Raw genomic sequence first — 22,596 nt, forward strand, 5'->3', positions numbered from 1 at the left:
AGGCTATGGTTTTTCCTGTGGTCATGTATGGATGTGAGAGTTGGTCTGTGAAGAAAGCTGAGCCGAAAAATTGATGCTTTTGAACTGTGGTGTTGGAGAAGACTCTTGAGAGTCCCTTGGACTGCAAGGAGAACCAACCAGTTCATTCTAAAGGAGATCAGTCCTGGGTGTTCTTTGGAAGGAATGGTGCTGAAGCTGAAACTCCAATATTTTGGCCACCTCATGCGAAGAGTTGACTCATTGGAAAAGACTCTGATGCTGGGAGGGATTGGGGGCAAGAGGAGAAGGGGACGGTAGAGGATGAGATGGCTGGATGGCATCACCGACGCGATGGACATGAGTTTGAGTGAACTCCGGGAGTTGGTGATGGACAGGGAGGCCTGGCATGCTGCGATTCATGGGGTCGCAAAGAGTCGGACACAACTGAGCGACTGAACTGAACTGAAGATATCATAATGTGAGGAAGAGAAGTAATGGTGTTTTATGTTGAAGGAAACCTCATGAGGAAATGCAGGGAGCTGGGAGAAGAGGCGCCAGGCCTTGGCTGAGGTATGGTGACAGTGGAGAACGTGGGGTGGAGGATGTGCCGAGGAGAGGAAGCTGTAGGAAAGTCTGAGGAGGCACACAGAAGCACTCTGTAAACCAGATCACAGAGTTTGGACTTTGTCCTGCAGGCAATGGGTAGTCAACAGCAAGCTCAGAGAAAAATTTGGACATGAACTCCGGGAGTTGGTGATGGACAGGGAGGCCTGGCGTGCTGCGATTCATGGGGTCGCAAAGAGTCAGACACGACTGAGCGACTGATCTGATCTGATCTGATTCTTTCTTGGGAAAGTTAGTTCTGTTGACTCTGAGAAGAATGAATTTGACTAGCTGTAAAAAAAAAAAAAGGACTGATAACAAGGAGACTAGTCACCTGAGTCATTATTAGAATCCATAAGAAGGATGACAGAGGGAAGAATGGAGTGGGTCATGATCAAGATGAAGTTCTTTGTTCAATGGAAAAAAAATTTTGACACTAAATTTAAAGAGCAACAGCAAAGAGAAAGAGGATGATTTGGAAGAAGAATAATGAGTTGAGGTTTGAACATTTGGGGAATATCTGGGAGAAATCTATTAGTAGCTGATAGATTCAGGTAGCTTATCTAGGAGATAATGAGATATTTTAGAAAAGAGGCTGAGTTTAGAATTGAGATTGGATTATGAAATAGAGACTGATATAATAAAATGGAGGAATAGATTAGCTGATGCCTAGGATTATGACTTTGAAAATATTCATGGTTATAGTACAAAATTCAGAAGATGAGTATGGTGAATGACCCTGAGTCTGGGAAGGAAGAGGAGGAGTAGCTCAAGAGAAAGTATTGTGTTGAGAAAGCTAAGGGAGATGACACATGCTTAGTTCCTGTGTCCATGTCCAGCTCTCTGCGACCTTATGGGCTGCAGCCCACCAGGCTCCTCTGACGATGGGATTCCCCAGGCAAGAATACTGGAGTAGGTTGCCATGCCCTCCTCCAGGGGATCTTCCTGACCCAGGGATGGAACCCATCTCCCATGGACTGAGGCAGGCTACAGGCTATGTCTTCCGCATTGATGAACCTGCATTCAGGCAGGTTCCTTACCACGAGTGCCACCTGGGAAGCCCAATTATGTATAAGAATCCTGTTAAAATGCAGATTCTGAGTCAGTTGATTTAGGAACAGACCAGTCCATCTGACTCTTTGTGACCCCATGGACTATACAGTCCATGGAATTCTCCAGGCCAGAATACTGGAGTGGGCCGTTCCTTCTCCAGGGGATCTTCCCAATCCAGGGATGGAACCCAGGTGTCCCACATTGCAGGCAGATTCTTTACCAAATGAGCCACCACAGAAACCTCTAAGAAGGTTCATGTCATGCCAGTTCTGTTCATCTATGGACAACACTTTGAGTAGTGAGACTCTGGTGGTTAATAAAAATAGCTAATCAAAATTCAGGATCTGTTTACTTTGAGAAGCATTCTTTCTTTATAAATATGTGGATATTGTAATTCCACGTGGAGATTTGTGCTGAAGCTGTTTTAGATGGTTCTGGCAGTTGGGATCCTTCTGTGTTTTGAATACCAGATGAATTTCCTCCTTTGTTTAATTGGCTATCTGGAAACTCCTCCTCTTCCCTTCCATGTTAGAGGAAATAAAAAGCATTCCCTTGATATTCTACTTTATTATATAGATGAGCAGATGCTTTTTAGTATAGGACCCACAGTGAGTTTCTAAATATTTTTTTGTTTTTGTTCTTTTGTTTCTGATACATTTTGCCATCCAAATTATTAACTAGAAGAAGTTTCCTTTGATAACATTTCTGGAAAAGAAGACAATCTTCCATCCAGATGTCTGCAAATCCTTAGTTGACTGATGCTCTAACTCATTTTATCTACCCCCACTTGCCTCATAGCTGTGTCTACATGTCCCTTGTGTTTATTTCATTAATAAATTGTTTTAACTGTATCCACTCACCTACTTTGTTACTAGCCAGTTTGTAAATATGAAACTAGGGAAATGGTATTACAAGCACTGTGGGAAAAAAATAATATATGTTTCTGCTGCACAGGGAGTCAGAGCCAGGTTTAAAAAAAATTAAGAAAAATGAAGGGATCTAGAGTCTCTGTCGGAGAAGGCAATGGCACCCCACTCCAGTACTCTTGCCTGGAAAATCCCATGGACGGAGGAGCCTGGTAGGCTGCAGTCCATGGGGCCGCTAAGTCAGACACAACTGAGTGACTTCACTTTCACTTTTCACTTTCATGCATTGGAGAAGGAAATGGCAACCCACTCCAGTGTTCTTGCCTGGAGAATCCCAGGGATGGAGCAGCCTGGTGGGCTGCCATCTATGGGGTCACAAAGAGTCGGACACGACTGAAGTGACTTAGCAGCAGCAGCAGCAGAGTCTCTGTGGAAAGTGTTGAGGCTTGAGTTAGCATGGGAAACATGAAAATTGAGGGAGAACATAGATACAAATAAATTTGTAGAGGTCGAATCAGCATGTCAGGATATTGATTGCACATCTACAGTAATTAAAAGGAAGGAAAAACGGAAGAGTTGACTACTGAGGTTTCAAGCCCAGAGGGTTAAATAAAATGGTGATCTTGTAAACAGAAATCATGAAATGAAAGGATCTGATTAGAACTTGGGAGTTAAAAAAGAAAATGGTGAGTTTGGTCATGGAAATGGGTGTCTTTTATTCATCTGATGTTAATCACTGGCAATATGATGCAGATATTAACTCTAGCCTTCGATTATTAATTAACCCCAGCAGGAACCAGGGTTCAATCCCCGGGTGGTGAAGATCCCCTGAATAAGGGTATGGTTGCTGCTGCTTAGTTGCTTCAGTCATGTCTAAGTTTTTGCGACCCTATGGCCTGCCAGGCTCCTCTGTCCATGGATTCTCTAGGCAAGAGTACGAGAGTGGATTGCCATGCCCTACTCCAGGGGATCTTCCTGACCCAGGGATAGAACCTGGGTCTCCTGCATTGCAGGCAGAGTCTTTACCACTGAGCCACCAGGAAAGCCCAAGAGTATGGCTACCCACTCCAGTATTCTTGCCTGGAGAATTCCATGGACTGAGGAGTCTAGCGAGCTACATTCCATGGGGTTATAAAGAGTCGGACATGACTGAATGACGAACTTTCACTTTCTAGTTGATTTTACCTGAAATCTTATGTAAGACTCAAATGAAAGAATGCATACAAGTGCTTGAGGAAAGATAGCATATGAAAAAGCATGTCTTTAAGAGATGGATAATGGAAGAGGTGAAGGAAAGAGAAAATGATCAAGAATGATGGTGGGCAGATCGATTGAGTTAATATTTGTGTTCTTCAAATGACGGTCTATGAAAGAGAGTCAGAAAGGCAGAGGGAACAATATGGTCAAATACAAAGACATTAGAATATGTTAAGAACTGAATCAAATTTTTATTTGTGTTCTTCAAATAACAGCTTCACAATTGCAAGGAGAGAATAGATCAGAAACCAAGTTTTAAAGAATGGGAGTAGGGTACACAAATATAGGCAACTTGTATTCTCTGATGTGCGTGTGCTCAGTCGTGTCCAACTCTTTGTGGCCCAGTGGACTGTAGCCCACCAGCTCCTCTATCCATGGGATTGCCCAGGCTAAAATACGGGAATGGGTTGCCATTTCCTCCTCCACAGGATCTTCCTGACCCAGGGACCAAACCTGCGTCTCCCATGTTTCCTTCTTTGGGAGGTGGATTCTTTACTTTTAAGCCACCTAAGAAACCCTATATTCTCTGATAATTAGAAAACATGCATGGGCAATAAAATCACATTGATTTTGGCCAATTAACTTCTCTCGATTTTGCTGTGGGTTTCCACTTCCATAGTAGAAATTATGATACTTTATAAATCATGGAGGAAAGTATCAGTGAGGTGGCCTCAGCTCCCTTAGGGAACGTGCATTTTTTTTATGGGCATCTGTCCTGCTAATATTTGTCTTCAATTTGAAGGTACAGGATAGAAGACATCAGGGTAAACCTTTAGGTAGTTCTCTTTTTCTCAGTTGACACATTCACAGAAGATTCTTTTTTCATGGCAGGTATTTTTACATTTAAATTTTGAGTGAATGTCCCATTCCACTGTGATGCTCTGTTGTTTCTGTTTTGTAAACTGTCCTCTGATGTTCTGGTAGTTGAGGTGTAGTTTGGCCATTGTGGCCAGCTGTTACTGTCCAGTGCTGCTGGAATACAGAATGCACCCTCTGCAAATGAGAATATATCAGGTATCCTCTTGAAAACAAGTGCTCTGAAAAGCTATCTCGATATGAGTATATATTTGTTCCTCTCTAGCCAGGCAGTTCTAAGGACCTACATGCTCCCACCACAGGCTGCCTCTGTGGAGTCAGAGTTTACTTAGGAAACATGTCACCATTTTAAGGATACCATTAATCACCATTTTGATTACATATCCTCTGCTTGGCAGCAAAGCAATTGGCTGAACAGCAGGGCTCCACACAACCCTTCTACCCTGATTCCAACACCCCCATGTTGTTCCTGTCTCCTTGGAGGCCTTGAAAACTGTGCATGTACAACTGGCTTCATGTAGAGGCACCATTCACCAGCAGTGACTCTCTACTCACACACCAACCCATGGCCATCACAGCGCATGTGAAAATGTCTGGGTCCACTGGGTCTTACTGTGTCCTCAGAACTCTAGTTTCAGAGCCATTAGGTAATTTAGAAACCAGTTCAAACTGAAGCACAGATGCTGATTTTGTTTATAAAGTATCCACTGTTCTTCAAAGCTCAGTTTCCATGATGCTCTTTGGTGTATTTTTGACCAAAGATTGTGATTTAAAAAATCATTAAGAATTGTAATTTAAGAATGCCCAGAAATTGTCCTCAGCAGTTGTTCAGTCTGTTTTTGAAGAATCTGACTCCATTTTAATCTCAAATTTTGCATAGCTTTTTCTCGGGAAAGGATTTTATTAATCACTTCCTTAAAATGTTATATCCAGGACTGGAGATCAGCAATAACTTATTAGACAGAAACCAGATATTTTAACTTTTGGTATTCAAAATGGTATTTAGGTTAAAATTTTCTAATTAGATTTCATAAAATAATGATTCTCATTTCATACTTTTTTTTATTTGAATCTTTTTTTGAGGAAGAGATCTTGCTATGGTATAAGTCAAATTTTAGCTTTCCTGAAGTTTTCACGGTCATTTACAAAAGTTGAGTTCTTTATAAGATGGAATACTACTACTTAAGAAGGCACTAATATTGTCACACAGCCATTATTTTACAGTCATTGACAACACACTTATTAAGGGGGTACACAGCATTAATTATTTCATAGTATGTTCATAATCAATGGTCATGGTGTATGTTACATTATCATAATTTTCTAATTAATTTATTCTTTATGCATGTTTATACATGTTCCAATTGCATTTCATTAACTCATAGTTTTCTTGTAAGTTTGTACTTTCTTTCCATGTTCAAGGAATCTCTTTAATTCAATTTCTCTGTTTCTCCTCATACAGTCTGGCAGCCAGATATGCAACTCAGTCTAATCACAGTGGAATTGCAACCAGTCAAAAAAAGCCTACTAGGTCAGTTAATATCTCTAATTTATTACTTATTAGTGATAATAAAGTAAATGCCCAGTGATATTTTGTCCTATCATTCTATTTTTTTTTTTTTTCAAAAAATGACATACTTCTGGATGAAAAGGTTAGAGTAATGAATTTTTCCAAGTAGATTTCCACATGACTTCTTGAGGATGAGCTTGTTGTGTTAAATTATGAAATGGATCTTGAGTTCCTTTAATTTAGTTTTGTTACACATAGTGCTATGACTGGGCTAAAGTCTAGGTTCTAGGCTTAGAGAAAATCAAGGAAAACAATTACTTTGAAGACCCTCTTCTTTCCAGGTCACAAATTCTGGAAGTAAAACAAGATTATAATTGCTTTTTGAAATGGCCTTGCATTGATTATTGCACATTTTGAAGCAGCACTGAGACACACTGGCAGATTTTTGTGGGGCAATTAGCACCAGGTTAACCTGGGTCATTCTTTTAACACTTTAAATTTTTTCTTCTTTATGAAATATGTATTTTAAAGTCAGTGTAGTATAATAAATGACGGTGCATTATGTACTGTTTGAAAAATCAATAGTATATAAAATGTGTGAAAATTGATCTTTTTTTTAACGTTAATGATGGTACAGCTAAGTGAGGCCACAGCAAATGTGTTTTGCCCCCTGATTATCATGTAGTTATTTGTGCCATCTCACTCACTGGGAGAGTGTCTCACTGGTGGTTAACTAGTCACTACTCTAATAATGAATCATATTATGCAGTGTTTGACCACAAGGACTGCTGATGGTGCCTTGACTTGAAATATTTTCCCCTTGCCTTGGTTTTCTAACTTATGCTCATTTCCATAGTAATTAAACTGATTCTGGATAGGCAAATTGAGAGGGTATTTAATGAAAAACCAGAAGAAATGAGATAAATTAGGATATGGAAAGAACAATGACCTTCCATGTTCAGTGAGCATTTTTTTATTACTACTTCTGAGACTTATGAATGTAAAATGTATTTTAAGTACTTCTTCAATTTAATAGAACATCTCTTTTTTTTGGCTTCATTCTCATTTCTCTTTTTATTACTTTGATGAATGATCTAGAGCTCTGGCTGACTGTCAAATTAGGGTAATGAGAAGAGCAAATGGATTTTTTAATTTGTTTTAATTTGTTCTTCTGATAACTAAAGATCACTTGGCTCCATGGGTCACAGTCATGATTAAAATGCAATTTAATTGCTTTCTAGAAACATAGCAAGTTTCACTGCAATCAGGGCAAATTTTGTAACAAAATCTGTTTATATGAGTTTGGACTGAACTTTCTAAGTCTGTGCCTGACTCTACAGGACTAGTTCTCATTTTTATTATGATTGGGACATTTAGCCAAATTAATTAATTGAGTTCTTTCTACATAGTGCAATCACTGGTCTCCAAAATTCCTGGTGTCTTGGTTATTGTGCTAGACTTACAAACCCTGTAGATCCATTTGAGCAAAAGTTAAATGCTGGAGTCATTTGGGAAAGATTCTAATCTTGTGTATGACACAACCTCTAATTAGCAAAATAGCTGAAGGAACTATTAACAGCCATATGTATTTAAACTCCAAAATACAGTCAACATTTTGAAGCTATTAACTATTCCAAGATATCAACATTTCGGTTTTCAGGCTGGTGTGTGTGTTTTCCTGATGTACATTCCTTTTTGCTATACCTGTTACTATTGTAAAATATTTATAGTATACATTTAAGAGTTTGATTTCCTAAGGATCTATGGAGATAGTATGTCAGGTAGTGTAATAAGGCAAGTTAAATTTTGAATATGGTAGCAAATGATTGGGAAATTGTAATATATTGGGTACCAGTATAACATATATAAACATTCTTTTACTTTAAACCTTTTTTAAAGGATAACAGTAAAAAAAAAATAAATTGCTACCTTTATAAGTTCTACGTTTTTTGTTACTTTTCTTTTAAAATAGAATTTGTTAGAGCAGTACACAGTGACGTTCACATGGGGGCAGCAAAAGCTAGCAAAGATGCTGGCAGTGCTTAATATCGTGTTTTAAATATGTCTAGAATACAATACTAGTTCTTAATTTCTAGTTTTATGTGGACTGGTTATTATACATATGCAGTATACACTAAATAAAATATTATAATTGCATATTTTAGGCACCATCCTTGAAATAACTGAATACTTGAAATTTTAATATGGGAAGGAACTGTTTAAACAGTGAAATAAGTGATCCAAACTGATGTTTAATTATAGTTGAAGTAAAACAACTTAAGTACATTAACTCTTGTCAAGCTTTCCCTAGTGTTAAGATAGTCTACATGTATTTCCTCTGTCCTTCATATAAAAGGAGCTGAAGCAACTATCACTGTATGTGCATTTTAAATTGTCATTCTACTAATAGATTTTTTTTTTCTTATGAGACTTGCATCTTTTTTGTCACATGGCTTGTGTGATTATTAGCCACACTTGTGGGGTAACCAGGTAAAGTCCAGGTCTTCACTTTTGGCAAGCAAGTGAAAGTTTTTATGTGAGACAGGTGGGTCCAGTCTGAACAAACTCATGACCCTGGTCTCCACACCATGTTTTAGAGTAATTAACTAGCTCAGATATTCAGTGTTTGCTCTTTGCAGTTTATTATGTAACTTTATTCTTCTTGTTATTAACGTGTAAGTTCATTTAAGATACAGCCACCTAAGATAAAAACAAATGTCCCATACATTGAAAAAACTTAACAATAATTGCAGGCAGCTGCTTAATATCCTGAGAACATAATAAAATATTATTATTTCCCTTGCTTTTCATATAATTGTTACAGCCCCTTTAATCAAAGTTGTATTCATCAGGCATGTGATGAGTGAGTTTTTTAGTTAGAATTACTTTATTTCTAATTGTCTTGCATTATTGATATACTTTGGAGGCAGATTAATCATATGAAACAAGACTTTTCTGGAGATTCTCAAATGTTGTATTTAGCAATTTGTCACTTAAACCAACAATTTTTGCTGAACTCCATAAATTATGATTTTCCCATTAACCCTTCCCTACTCAGAACCTCCTTTTCTCTTTTTGTAATGTACTATAATGATGTAATTTTTCTTGTACTATTTCAGGCTTCCAGGTCCCTCTAGGGTGCCAGCTGCAGGCAACAGCAGCAAGGTCCAGGGAGCCTCCAATTTAAATAGGAGAAGTCAGAGCTTTAACAGCATTGATAAAAACAAGCCTCCAAATTATGCAAATGGAAATGAAAAAGGTACGTGTTCTCCCCTTACATCATAAAGGCACAAGTGTAACCTATGAGCCTCGTAAATTACATGCTAAATCTAGCGTGTAAGCAATGTTACAGCATTTGGAGTGGAAATGTTATCAGTGGACTTTCTTATGTTTTGTAAGTGCATCCTCTTGAAGAAAGCATCCAGCTTTCTTCAGGACCTTTCTGATCTGGAGAATATTTTAAGGAAATGTAGTGATTTATATTAAAGCAGTTAGTGATATCCCCGTGTTTAAAATCTGTTTCTCAAAGATTTCCTCCTGGATGCATGTAAATAACATTTTCTTTTGTCTTCTCATGTTTTGTGAATGTTTATTCTGAAATCATAAACCTACATAAAATGTCTTTGAATCCTTAGTTTTAGTTAACTAAATTAAGTGCCCTAAGTGTTTGGGGAAGTTGAGTTTGAAGCAATCAGAATTTAAGACATAATTATGGAAGATATTTAGTCTTTGGAAGCAGCAGGACAGAAAAATATTATGACCTTAATTTTTCCTTTAAGAGACAAATTATTCAGGTTTGTTTTATTTTCTTGAAAGGGTATATGATAGAAATATCCAACCACATACTGATAAGGAAGAAAGGATACAGTTGGAAGTGTGTTAAAGGCAGATTATATATTAACTATATGATACACAGTTCTCTGTAGTGTGCGCAGCATGTATTTAAAGAGGCTCTGGCTTGATGCATATCCCTATGGATCATGCATCCAAGTGAGAGGATGTGTAATTTACATCTAAACCATAAGAAAACCAAGAACTTCTGCTGCTGGGAGCAGTGTGACCCTGTGAGGGATGAGAGCATGTTGCAAGATTTTGAGGTAGTGTTTTCTGATCAATAAAACTTCTTTGTAGTATTTAACTCTCCATGCAACAGGAAATTCAATAGTGACAAATATGCTTAGTGGTAGAACAGCTGGCAAGTTTAGTTTGACTAATTCAAGCAGTTTAAAAGTTTTTTGGCTCTGATTAGAACATTTCCAATTGTTTCATATGGATGATTTGATGAGACTTCTTTTACTCAGAATTGACAAGGGTAATCTATGGGTGATCTATAGGTGAATTGATAGGGGTGATCTATACACTTTACTGAAAATTTCTTACCTATTAAAACACAACTGGGCAGTCTCTAAACCCCTATAAACAGAGCAGTGTAATATCCCCAGTTCTTGAGTTAAATGGAAAAAGAAGAAAATAGTATGTATTTGGAAGTTAGGATTTTGTCTTTAAAATAGACAATAAAATCTTTGATTTGAGAACAAAGAAGAAGTATTTCTGAAGACTTATACTTCTCCTGGACAACAATTTCTTTTTTTTTTTTTACAATTTATTTAAAGTGTACAGTTTAATGGTGTTTATATATTCACAGAGTTAAGCAATCATCACCACAATCAATTTTAGAATATTAAAAAAACTATTTCTTATCACAAAAATATCTCCCTCATTTTGTGACTTTTCTAGGAAGTGTCAATGGCCTGTGAAATTCTAAGGGAAAGTAAACAGGCTTAGGCCATATATGCTGAGTGGAATGCTCAGGTGTCCAATTTAGCTACATGATACTACAGTCACATAATATTTTTGTAAGAAATGACTAGTAACATTGGCAAAGAAACCTAGAAATGCTTTAGATGACCTAACACTTTGATATAACAATGTACTTTTCAGTCATTTAAAAGTGAAATACTTTTTTACATTCCTGGTATCTAAAAGTAAAAATCCAAAGATAGCCAAATACTCCAATTTTTCCATAGCCATTCAGCCTCTCTAAGAAGTAGCAGTATTTACAATAACCGCAAGGTGGAGACAGATGACATACATTATGTGATTTTTGACCACAAGCAGATTTCCTTACGTTGGTCTCATGAGCAAAAGTTTTCCTGGTGAATTATAGCCATTACTTTTAATTCCAACAAAGTAAAATTCTAAAACCTTTAAAGTGGATGATCTCACACTCACAAATATTTATAATATATTAAATGTAGGCATTAAATGGTCTGAAACTGTCAATAATAAAGCTTAAATTGCATTATATAATACAGGGCTTTCCTCATAGCTCAGTTGGTAGAGAATCCACCTGCAATGCAGGAGACCCTGGTTCGATTCCTGGGATGGAAAGATTCACTGGAGAAGGGATAGGCTATCCACTCCAGTATTCTTGGGTTTCCCTTGTGGCTCAGCTGGTAAAGAATCCACCTGCAATGTGGGAGACCTGGGTTTGATCTCTAGGTTGGGAAGATCCCCTGGAGAAGGGAAAGGCTACCCAGTCCAGTATTCTGGCCTGGAGAATTTGTTTTATATGTTATGTGGCATTTTCTATTAACATGGAGATGCAACTTCATGTCAGTACTTCCAATATCATTTTTAAATTAATCATTGTATCATGCTATTTTATATTGCCAAATGTGTGTGCGTGCTGTCATTTCAGTTGTGCCCAACTCTGTGCAACCCTCTGGACTGTAGCCCACCAGGAGTTTTGCCAGGCAAGAGATGGGATTCTCTAGGCAAGAGCACTGGAGTGGGTTGCCATGTCTTCCTCCAAGGAATCTTCCTAATCCAGGGATTGAACCTGTGTCTCTTAGGTCTTCTGCATTGGCAGGCAGGTTCTTTAACACTAGTGCTACCGGGGAAGCCATATGGTCAAAATATTATCTTAAACTATAGAGCAAACCAAGCAAATATAAACATCGCATATGAAACAGTTCATAATTTATCCTTTAGACTGTTCCTTGGTACATCTTTTTAGGTAAGAATTATTTAACCTTTTTGACATGGAGATGTTTTGTGGTAGGATAACATCTAAAAATATTCTATCAGATAATAAGTTGATCTCTGTGACCAACTAGTTTGCATACATATCCTGGGCATGTCCAAATAAGGTTAAAGTTAAACAAGATTTTCAAAGATTACAGTATTACAATGACAGAATTCAGAAAGTACTGACTTGAGTATTCTAATTGCCTTTTCTTTTTAGTTATTAGAAAGTATAACATTTATGTTTAATAAATATTTTGCTAGAAAAAATAATCATACTATCTGTAATGTGCTCCCTGAATGCTTCTATATGAAAAATGTACTTTCTACTTAAGTCTTAAATGATGAGTTATATGAATCAATTGGGGAATCTCTAGAATTTGTAATAGATAGTAAAGACTTATTCACAATTAAAGAAATTTCACTTCTTATTTAAAAACATAATTTTGAAAGCACAGTAGCTCCTCACATGTTTGGGATGGTAAAAATAGCTTATTTGGAATTTTGTGACTTATCTAATAAAGGAAAATCAGTAGAGAATCACAAACCACACTTCAAATGATACATCTAATATCATCTTAATAATAATACAAACCAAAAAATAGTGTGCTCCTTTCACTAAATGCATTAAAATATCAGTGAACATGGCCATAGATTAATTATCACTTGCAGAGAAGGCTAAATAGAAATGTTGTTAAAATATAAAGCAATGCCATCCACCATTCTGTTGAAATGGAATGTAGTAGGGACAAATTTCACAGAACAAACAGTGAAATGAAGACAGCATTGTTTGTAGAGAAGCATTTCTTTGGGGAGTCCAAGTTTCTTCCCTTGATGACCTGCCATTCAGAAACTGACAATGAATAATATATTCTGACACTAGCATTTAGCAGTTTGCTTGTGGAGCCTATAAGACTACTCTAGACAAATGTATGCTTTAAAGAAAAATCAAATACCTATTCAGTGGAAAGCAGGGATCCTATGGGAAAAAATGCTGTGGTTCATTTGGACATATTTTTTATGACTGAAGTAGTTTATCTTAATAATTGTTTTATAAAATTGACATGATAAATATGAAAACAGCTTAACAGTTTAGTGTTATCATGAATGTAAATATTCCTGGTTCTATTTGGAATTCACTTTCTGAATTATGATCCCTGAACACATATTACTTGACAGAGTTTCTTAGCAGAGAGATGTTTTTCTGTGTTGCTAAGAAACATGCCACAGCAGCATAGGGCGTGCTCCCGTCTCTTTATATTTCTCCCATGTGATTCTTACATGGAACTTGCACATCTCCAAAAGAGATTTGTTTTGTGTTTTCCTAGATTCTAATGAAGTAGCTTCTGGTGTGGAGGTGTTTTCTTTCACTTGCATTCAATATAGATTTGGTAGACTTGATAAGAGAATTTAGCAAAATTGCTTTTTTTTAAACTACCGGTTTAATGTAAATGTTGTATTACTCATGGTTTTTTAAAACAGTTATCTAGTTAAGTATTTTTTAAAAATTACTCTGAAATTACTATAAGACAAAAAACGAACTCTTTTTTTTTTTTCAATGCAATGCAAATATATTTTACTTATTATGTCCCTTTACTGGAGATTTATGTATTCTGCCATGACTTTTTGCTTTATTTCCTTAATTATTATATAAACCTATAATGATATGATAACTTCAGGTTAATCTTGGGGATTTTTATGAGGTAAAGTAATTAAGTGCATAGATCAAGTGATACGATTAAATAAACAATATGTTGTTTTCTATGTATACATGCTCACATATTGAGGTGTACACATATATACATGCTTATGCATAAATTAGGTGTTTCAAGAATCTGGCTGGTGAACTGAAGCTTCCCTAAATCTTACAGTAGTCCACAAAGCAGCACTCTCACCTTACATACGGTACAATATATACACGCAGAGAATGGACAGTGCCTCTACAATCCCTGTAACAGCATTCCAAGTTTCTGTTGAGTCATAAAACTGATGATTGAGGCATTTTGAAAACTATCATTTATGGGAAACAGTGTGGTGAGGTAAACCAGGACCAGTTGATAACAAGCCATATTTAAATCTGAATGCTCCTTTTTTTAACTTTCAAAATGTTCAAAGTATTTTGGTATATTATTATAAAATGAGAATCTAATTATTTACCATGCTAATTAGCATGACTACATTGATCAATCATTTCCTCCCTTCCATAGTGATCTGTGATGCTGAATATTTAGTAGGGACTGTGCATGTCACTGACCACAATGCCGGCTAGACAGTGAATACTTTAAAAATGGAGGTGCTGTTGTTATTTTTGGTGGTTTTTACTTTGTCATTGGGCTTCCAAGATGACTCTGGTGAAGAACCCACCTGCCAATGCAGGGTATGTGGGTTTGATCCCTGGGTTGGGAAGATCTCCTGGAGGAGGAAATGGCAACCCACTTCAGTATTCCTGCCTGAAAAATCCCATGGACAGAGGAGCCTGGCGGGGCTACAGTCCATGGGGTCGCAAAGAGTCGGACACGACTGAGTGACTGAGTACACATGCGCTTTGTCATTACTTTGTAAGTTGAAACTTGTTTGTTTGCATCTGAACAGCATAGTACTGAGTGAGGAATAAGAGATAAATAACTGAGGGTGTTCCCTGGTCTGCTTCTCAGGCTAGTGGCACTGTTGGCAGTACGTCTCTAAGCTCTGAAGCTAACCTGCCAAATTTCCCCAGAGAATCGTCTTTATCTAAACTTCCCATATGTCTGTTGTGACTGCCACATTTACCTCCGTGTAGTAATTTTAGAACAGATTGGCATTTTTCCCAGGTCATCAAAGTTAATTTTTTGCAGTATGAAATAACTAAAAATTAACTCTGTGAATTTAGGTGTTTTTTGAGCAAGAATTAAAATCTTCTTTAACATCAGCTCAGAAGGATGGTGTCAGCAGGATGTCCCAGGAGATAGTATATGGCTAGCTGAATAGTATCTTGTATGATATCCTCCCCATGTATATTCTCCTCAATTTGTTGAGGAAGAAGGAACCCACACTTCAGGGAGTTATCCGATTGCCTTCACTGTTGTGACAAACGTGACTTTCTGGAGAACCGTACTGGCACAATTTCTGGGTGGGCCACGGACATATGGAAAGAGGAGAGTATCAAAATCTTCCAAATGTTGGAGTCACATAAGCCTGATTTCCAATTTTGAGTCTCTTTTCTAAATTTTACCATATGTATGATTTGGAGCAAGTTGCTTTCTCTGAGCTTCAGTTTTCTCATATATAATAGTAGAGATCATAATTATATCATAGGTTATTATGAATTTAAATGAGGCATGTCGTTAGAGCTCTCAGGGTGATACCATATATCAAAGTATCTGGGAAAAGTAAGCCGTTAGTAAATAATTGGTTATTGGTTGTAATGGAATTGGTGGTGGTGGAGAAGAAGGGGGAGGAAAAGAACAGGAGTGCAAGCACCTTTCTCTTTGGAGATCAGAGACAAGGAACAGTTATAGGCAGAGAGGGGCCCCTGCAAACACAGGCTACAAGTTTGTTGCACGAATGCCTTTAGATGTACAGAGCTGTGCTTTTCCCCATACCCAGCTAACCATTCATAGAAGCTGAGATAACAACACTCAGAAATGTATCTGAGAGACCAGGCTGCTTACTACCGAAGATGTAAATGGAACAGAGAGTGGAATGTGTGGCGGCCTCTACTCTGTCAGAGCTGAAAGGCTGTCATTTCAGTGGCTATTGTTCTGCAGCCTTTCTTGTGAGGAACCCAGAGACACTCATTATTCTAATGTTCCCTGGATGCACAGTGACCTATGAATTGTGCTCTTCATGAAACCTGAAGCACCTCATTGCGACTGTGTCTAGATGGGGGCAGACTGAGAGTTGAGCTCAGGGAAGTGTCTTCTCTGTGTAAACTCATCTGAGGACAATTGTACAGCTGTTGTATGACTGAGACTGTGGGCTGGATACAGATGTCATAATTTGGAGTCCCTCCTGTCTCATTTTAGAGTGTTATGGTGTTGAATTTCCCCTCTACTTGAACGGTGATAGCAGTCTGTCTAGCTAACATCAGCATGCTTAAAGAGCATCCTGACTCGTCCTTTTTTGACCCTCTCCTCTCATCTTCACCAAAGCTCCCAGGCAGGCACCAGAGGAATCCCCTGACTTCTTAACCTGATTGCAGAAACAGAAGATACACACTAAGTATGTGCTAAAATGATGAAATAAAAGACATTAGGAAAACCTGATAGGCTTCTTTTGTTTTTAGTGGTCCCTCACCACAAACTGCCAAGCATCTGGGGGAAGGTTGAACTGGCCAAGGTTCCAGAAGTTCACAGAGTAAACAATATTAATGCTGCATAGGTGTGGAAAGTTTAATGAATTTAGCTAATTTCAACACTATCATAATAAACAATTCTTTAAAGCTGATAATTTCAGCAGTTGCCCTGATTTCCCAATCTGTTCAAACTCTTTTACTCAAAGCATGGTCTGTACCAGCAGCATTGCCATCACGTGGAAGCTTGTTAGAAATGCAGGATCTCAGGGCCTCCTGCAGATCTGCTAAAGCACAAGTGATGGGCATTCAGTAGGATCCCCAGTGACTGAAGCACACACTGAAGTCTGAGACCCTTACATTACACACTTAGAATGTTACACATTGTACAGCAACAACAGAGCTTGGGCTCTAGAATCACACACACTAAGTCGCTTCAGTGTTGTCTGACTGGAGTGGGTTGCCATTCTCTTCTCCTGGGGAGGTCTTCTGAACACAGAAATCAAACCCATGTCTCTTATATCTCCTGCATTGGCAGGTGGGTTCTTTACCACAAGCACTACCTGGGAACTAGAATCACACATGTGGGATCAATACTAGCCACACAGTAATTCCTAACTAGTTATATTCCACTGAATGAGTTGTTTAGATCCTCAAACCCTTGGCTTATACAAGTGTGTATTAGAAATAGAAGCCCTTCCCCAAGAAAAAGATAGGCAAAGTAATTATAAAATTGTATATATATATAAAAAAAAAGCTGGTAAAAAGATAGGAACCCTTCTCATCTCATCAGGTTGTTGTGAATGCTAATGTGAGAAAATATAAAGAAACTTCAATAAAATGTTAGTAGCTAGTAGGCATTATTATGTTTGTAATAGTCATTAATAATATTTTCATTCTAGAATAAGAAATATTGCAAATAACTTTTGGGATCAATGTAAGAAAGTGAAGATAAATTCAATATGAGGCCATTATGTTCCTATAAACAATAATACAGCAGACTATGCTTTCATTTTGGGGGTACTTTGTTTCTCTCCAACTCTGAATCCCAGTATGCATATTATTTAAAAGTAAATACATAAAATAAATTTTCACATAGTTTCCTGGAAAAATCCTATGTTCCTCCTGCCATGAATGTCTGTGTATCTCCCTTAGCTCATTTCTCTTGGTCTTATTTAATATTGTACAGCCCTTGGTGCCCTTCTGAACTCTTCCATTTTCTTTCCCACATCCTACTCATTTAGCACTTAGTATATGCCATTCATCTTTTGTGAATCCAATTTCTTTCCTCTGACCAGATTGTGTCTCGGGGAGTCTAGGACGTTACACAAAATAGCTACTCAGTAAAATTTAACAGCTGTTGTGCCTAGATTCATGTCCCAGAGATCGTAGGAACTAAATAGCACTGATTAATATTTCTATAGATAGTCAAAATAGAGCCATAGATGTTGACAAAAATCACTGAAATAGTTAAGTTCACTCTGTGAAATTCACAGGCATGTACACAAGTCACAGAACTTGAGAAAATTCATTATATTCTTAGTTTGCAGTTGAACCTAGGTAATCAAGAAATAAAGTTCATTTGGCAATTCTATTCAAGGCGTTAGTTTGACATTGACTATCTTCTGTGTTTCCAGAGTCTAGGAACAGTGTTACTCCTTATCACTTTCAGAAACTGTAAAATTGTATTTAGCACTATATACATTTGAAAATATTATGACATAGTCATTGACAGAATTAACTTAGAACTCCAAGCTAAATTCAGTTCTCAAACGTGTCACTTACAAATTTTGTAATGTTGGCCAAGTTATTTAACCTCATTGTGCTTCAGTTTCTTCACATGCAAAATGAGGGTAATAATGAAAATTTCATGCAGTTGTTGGAAAGATTGAATTAATGAATGTCAGATACTTAGTGTCCTACACATAGAAGGTACTGTGTACATAGTATAGAACTATGCATAATATAGACCATAATATATGGTCTTTGCTTTCATGGACTGTATATATAGATGTAGTAGAAGAAACAGACAATTACAGTGAAGTTATAATGGCTATAATAAAAGAAATAAAAAACTATGGTAGGGGCTTTCCAGGTGATGCAGCGGTAAAGAAAACACCTGCCAAAGCAGGAGACTCAATAAGTGGAGGTTCGATACCTGGGCCGGGAAGATCCCCTCATGTAGAAATGGCAACCGACTCCATTCTTGCCTGGAAAATTCCATGGATAAAGGAGCCTGGCGGGCTACAGTCCATGGGGTGGCAAAGAGTTGAATACGATTGAGTGAGCACGCAAGAGTCATCACCTAACCCAGACCTGATGCTAGGGAGAACAGAGGTGAGGGTGGAAATGATGTTTTTGGTTTTTTTTGCAGAGGAAGTGAGGTGAAAGTGAGACCTGACCAATAAGTAGGAGCTGTTCTGAAGAAATGTTTGATAGGCATTTCTAACTGTAGGTAATCAGTGTACTCTATCTGCTACTGAGAATGATTCAGATTACAATGAAATGTTAACAGTTTCTGAAAGGAATCTGTAAGTGAAGTAAATCTGGAATAACCTATACTTAAAACAGATACAAGTAAAGAATTGAAATCCATTCACAGAGACTGAAGGTATTTGAGACATTGGACATTTGAATCTTGTTTGGATTTGTTTGTCTGGAATTAGTCAGATACTTCTACTGTTTATAAGAACATCTTACTGTTTGTGTATGAACCAAATGGAGCCTGACAAATATTCTAGAAATGGACACGATTACAGACTTTAAATACTGTAAAAAAAATCAATGTATTGTCCTATGCTTTCAAATTTAAATATACCATGTAAGCGTATTGGGTTATCAGTGAACTACTGCATTTTAGTGAAGCATTTTTAAACACAGAATTACACCAATTTTTATAGTTAAAATGTGGAATTGTAGGAAACATAGTGAGAATTAGAAGTCAATGTTGGTGTACCAACTCAATATAAAATAGTTGTCTATTTGTTGTTGTTTTAGTCACTAAATCATATCCGACTCTTGTGACCCCTACGGACTATATAGCCTACCAGGCTCCTATGTCCATGGGATTTTCCAGGCAAGGAGTGGATTGCTAATTCCTTCTCCAGGGGATCTTCCCAACACAGGGATCAAACCTACGGTTCCTGCTGCATCTCCTATATTGCAGGTGGATTCTTTATAGCTGAGCCACCAGTGAAGCCCATGTTTGTCTATACAGTTGTTTTTATTAATATAAACTTCACAAATCTACTATATTATTTTAGGCACATTTATTAAAAAAGAAAACCTAACTCATACAAAAATTCAATAAGCAATTTAACCTTTTTTCATGTCTCTAACTTCTTTATTAACTTTTTTATGTAAATTTTTCTTTTGAAAAATAGATAAGTATTCTATACCAATTGACTTAATTACATGTTTTTATCATGCATTTTGATACCCTTGAATAAAATATTTAAAAGTGAAAGCATTTTAATTTTATATTTATTAATATTTAATTGGTTTAATAGACTCCAATTCTGGAATATTATTAAAAGATTCTTTAGTAAACTATTTCCTTTGGACATTTCATCAAGACAACTTTGTATTAATTTGACAATATCTAGTATGTTAACAGTATCATTGTTGCCTTTTTTACATAAGTAGATAATTTAATTTTTTATCACTCCATTTCTCAGAAAAAAGGATGGAAGAGGGAGGTATTTATGGTAGATGAAACTTCAGGTAAATAACATGACCAGAATTATATGGTTCTCAAATGCTATATAGTTAAATTTATGCTGAAATATCTTAACTCCAAACTCATTTTTTTTCTTCTATATGATATTATAACATCTTTTTTTTTGGTTTAGTTAAGACTTTTAATCTAGCATTCATCAGTGTTGTAATAGTTATATAAAAATTCATATCATAATGAGATTGCTGAGTGGAAAATAAGTTAACACTAGTGCACTGTAAGTACTTATATGACAATAGGCCTTATTTTCTTATAGCCCTCAAAAAGTAGCTTGATATAAATGATCAAAAACTAATCAGCCTTTTAAAAATGTTTGTTCTTAACCATGTCCAGATTCCTCCAAAGGACCTCAACCATCTTCAGGGGTAAATGGTAACATGCAGCCTCCCGGAACTGCAGGGCAGCCCCCTGCCTCAGCCATCCCTTCCCCGAGCACCAGCAAGCCGTGGCGCAGCAAGTCCATGAATGCCAAGCACAGCGCCACCTCCACCATGCTCACCGTGAAGCAGGGAAGCCCAACCACCTCTCCCACACCGTCTGCAGACAGACTGAAGCCCCCTGCCTCAGAAGGGGTCAAAACAGCTCCCTCAGGACAGAAATCCATGCTTGAGAAATTCAAGCTGGTCAATGCCCGGACTGCTTTACGCCCTCCACAGTCGGCCAGTTCAGGACCCAGTGATGGCGTGAAGGAAGACGATGCCTTTTCTGAATCTGGTGAAATGGAAGGTTTGAACAGTGGCCTCAATAGCGGTGGCTCGACAAACAGCAGCCCCAAAGTGTCACCAAAATTAGCCCCTCCAAAAGCTGGAAGCAAAAATCTCAGCAATAAAAAGTCTTTGCTACAGCCAAAGGAAAAAGAGGAAAAGAACAGAGACAAAAGTAAAGTTTGTACTGAAAAGCTGGTCAAGGACGAGAAAGATCAGATGATGGAGATGGCTCCAAAAAAGACCTCTAAAATTGCAAGCTTAATCCCAAAGGGTAGCAAGACGACAGCAGCCAAGAAGGAAAGCTTAATCCCCTCGTCCAGTGGAATCCCAAAGCCGGGCTCAAAGGTGCCAACAGCAAAGCAGACTGTTTCACCGGGCAACTCAGCAAGCAAAGAGTCTGAAAAATTCAGGACTACCAAGGGAAGCCCTTCCCAGTCCTTCCCTAAGCCCATAACCACTGAGAAAGCAAGCACATCCAGTTGCCCCGCTCCCTTGGAAGGAAGGGAAACCAGCCATGCTTCTCTGGCGGGTTCCTCTGTTGGTTTAGTGGTGCAAGGCAGTGGGCAGAGCATGGGAAATGGTGCTGTCCAACTCCCTCAGCAGCAGCAACACAGCCACCCAAATACCGCCACTGTGGCTCCATTCATCTATAGGTAAGGTGGCCTCTCTTCTCCACAGCTTTAAACAGTGACAGGTCTGTGTACTCAGAGTGTCCTGAGGAAGGTTGCAGAGTCCTATTTCACATAGTCGTTGTGGACAATGGTTCATTCTGAAGTTAGAGGCCCAGAGTGAAAAATTCTATGAGAAAAGCTCCTGTATCCAGTCTGCTAGTCCTCTTGTCCTTCCCCTCTCCCCTTTTTCTTCCCCTCTCTACTCAAGAACTGGAGGCCTTTGAAAGTGAACCTACTCGTTGTCCAAGGCAAAATAGAACCCAGGTGCCATGACTTTTTTCTTGGGCCTCTTACTATTAGTCATTCAAAATAATTTTATTAGTCATTTAAAATAATTATTGTTTTTACAGAGTTTAGGGATATTTCACCCATGGGAGAAAGTAGACCCTAATGGTTAAGGGTGCAGGTTCTAGAATCAGGCATATGTAGACTTGATACCCAGGTCTGCCACTGATCAGCTATATGCCTTTGGACAATGAATTTAACATCCTTAATCTCGTTATTTTCAAGTGTCAAAGAGGAATAGTATCTGACTTGCTGAGTTGGGAAGAATAACAGGCATAATGCATATAAGATGCTTATTGTATATTCCGGCACCTTGTACATGTTTGTTATATGTTGTTTATAAGGCATTGTTTTCCCAACATAAAATGTGTATTAACTTTCCACAGCTAGGCCTGTGTTTCTAGGTAAAAATAATGATCAATGTAATTATTATATTTATACTTTATTAACTTTTTGTTTTATTTATATTTTAGTTTTCATTTATTAAAATATATAGCACATGCTATATTTTCAAATATATATCCTACTACACAGCTCTAAAAAGAATATGTTTTGCCTATTGTTTTGTGGTTAAGTTTTAATCAGTTAGAAATGTCAGTACTGCTGTGTCACAATATTCATTCCCTGTCTTTTCAGTGAAGAGGTTACTGGAGAGGAATAATGCCTGTGATTTTGGCAGTTGTATAGTTTATCTATACAACTGGAAAAACAGGAAAAATAGGATGTAGCATTTACTACAAATAGGAAATGATCAAGATTATATTGTTTCAAATTTTATTAAATTTATTGCATACATGAGTTTTTAAGTAAAGAAAA

At 37.5% G+C, this 22,596-nt stretch overlaps 1 protein-coding gene across 7 annotated transcripts in view; it reads left to right on the forward strand.

The window, feature by feature from the left end:
* Positions 1-22,596, forward strand: part of NAV3 (neuron navigator 3) — a 902,555-nt gene that overhangs the window by 678,310 nt on the left and 201,649 nt on the right. For 6 of the 7 annotated variants that reach the window (XR_015163426.1, XM_086398822.1, XM_086398818.1 and 3 more), the window contains 3 exons: positions 6,037-6,105; positions 9,204-9,343; positions 20,451-21,477. Coding sequence is in view for 5 of the 7 variants with exons in the window: in XM_086398822.1 (XP_086254948.1) it covers positions 6,037-6,105; positions 9,204-9,343; positions 20,451-21,477 (1,236 nt within the window). In the remaining 2 variants the exon portion in view is untranslated. The remainder of the gene's footprint in view (positions 1-6,036; positions 6,106-9,203; positions 9,344-20,450; positions 21,478-22,596) is intronic. The other variant, XM_086398823.1, reaches the window with a different exon arrangement.

Source organism: Bos grunniens, chromosome 5 (genome assembly GCF_055505025.1).
Source record: "Bos grunniens cultivar Pamir isolate PY7600 chromosome 5, Bosgru_T2T1.0, whole genome shotgun sequence".
Lineage (NCBI taxonomy): Eukaryota > Metazoa > Chordata > Mammalia > Artiodactyla > Bovidae > Bos > Bos grunniens.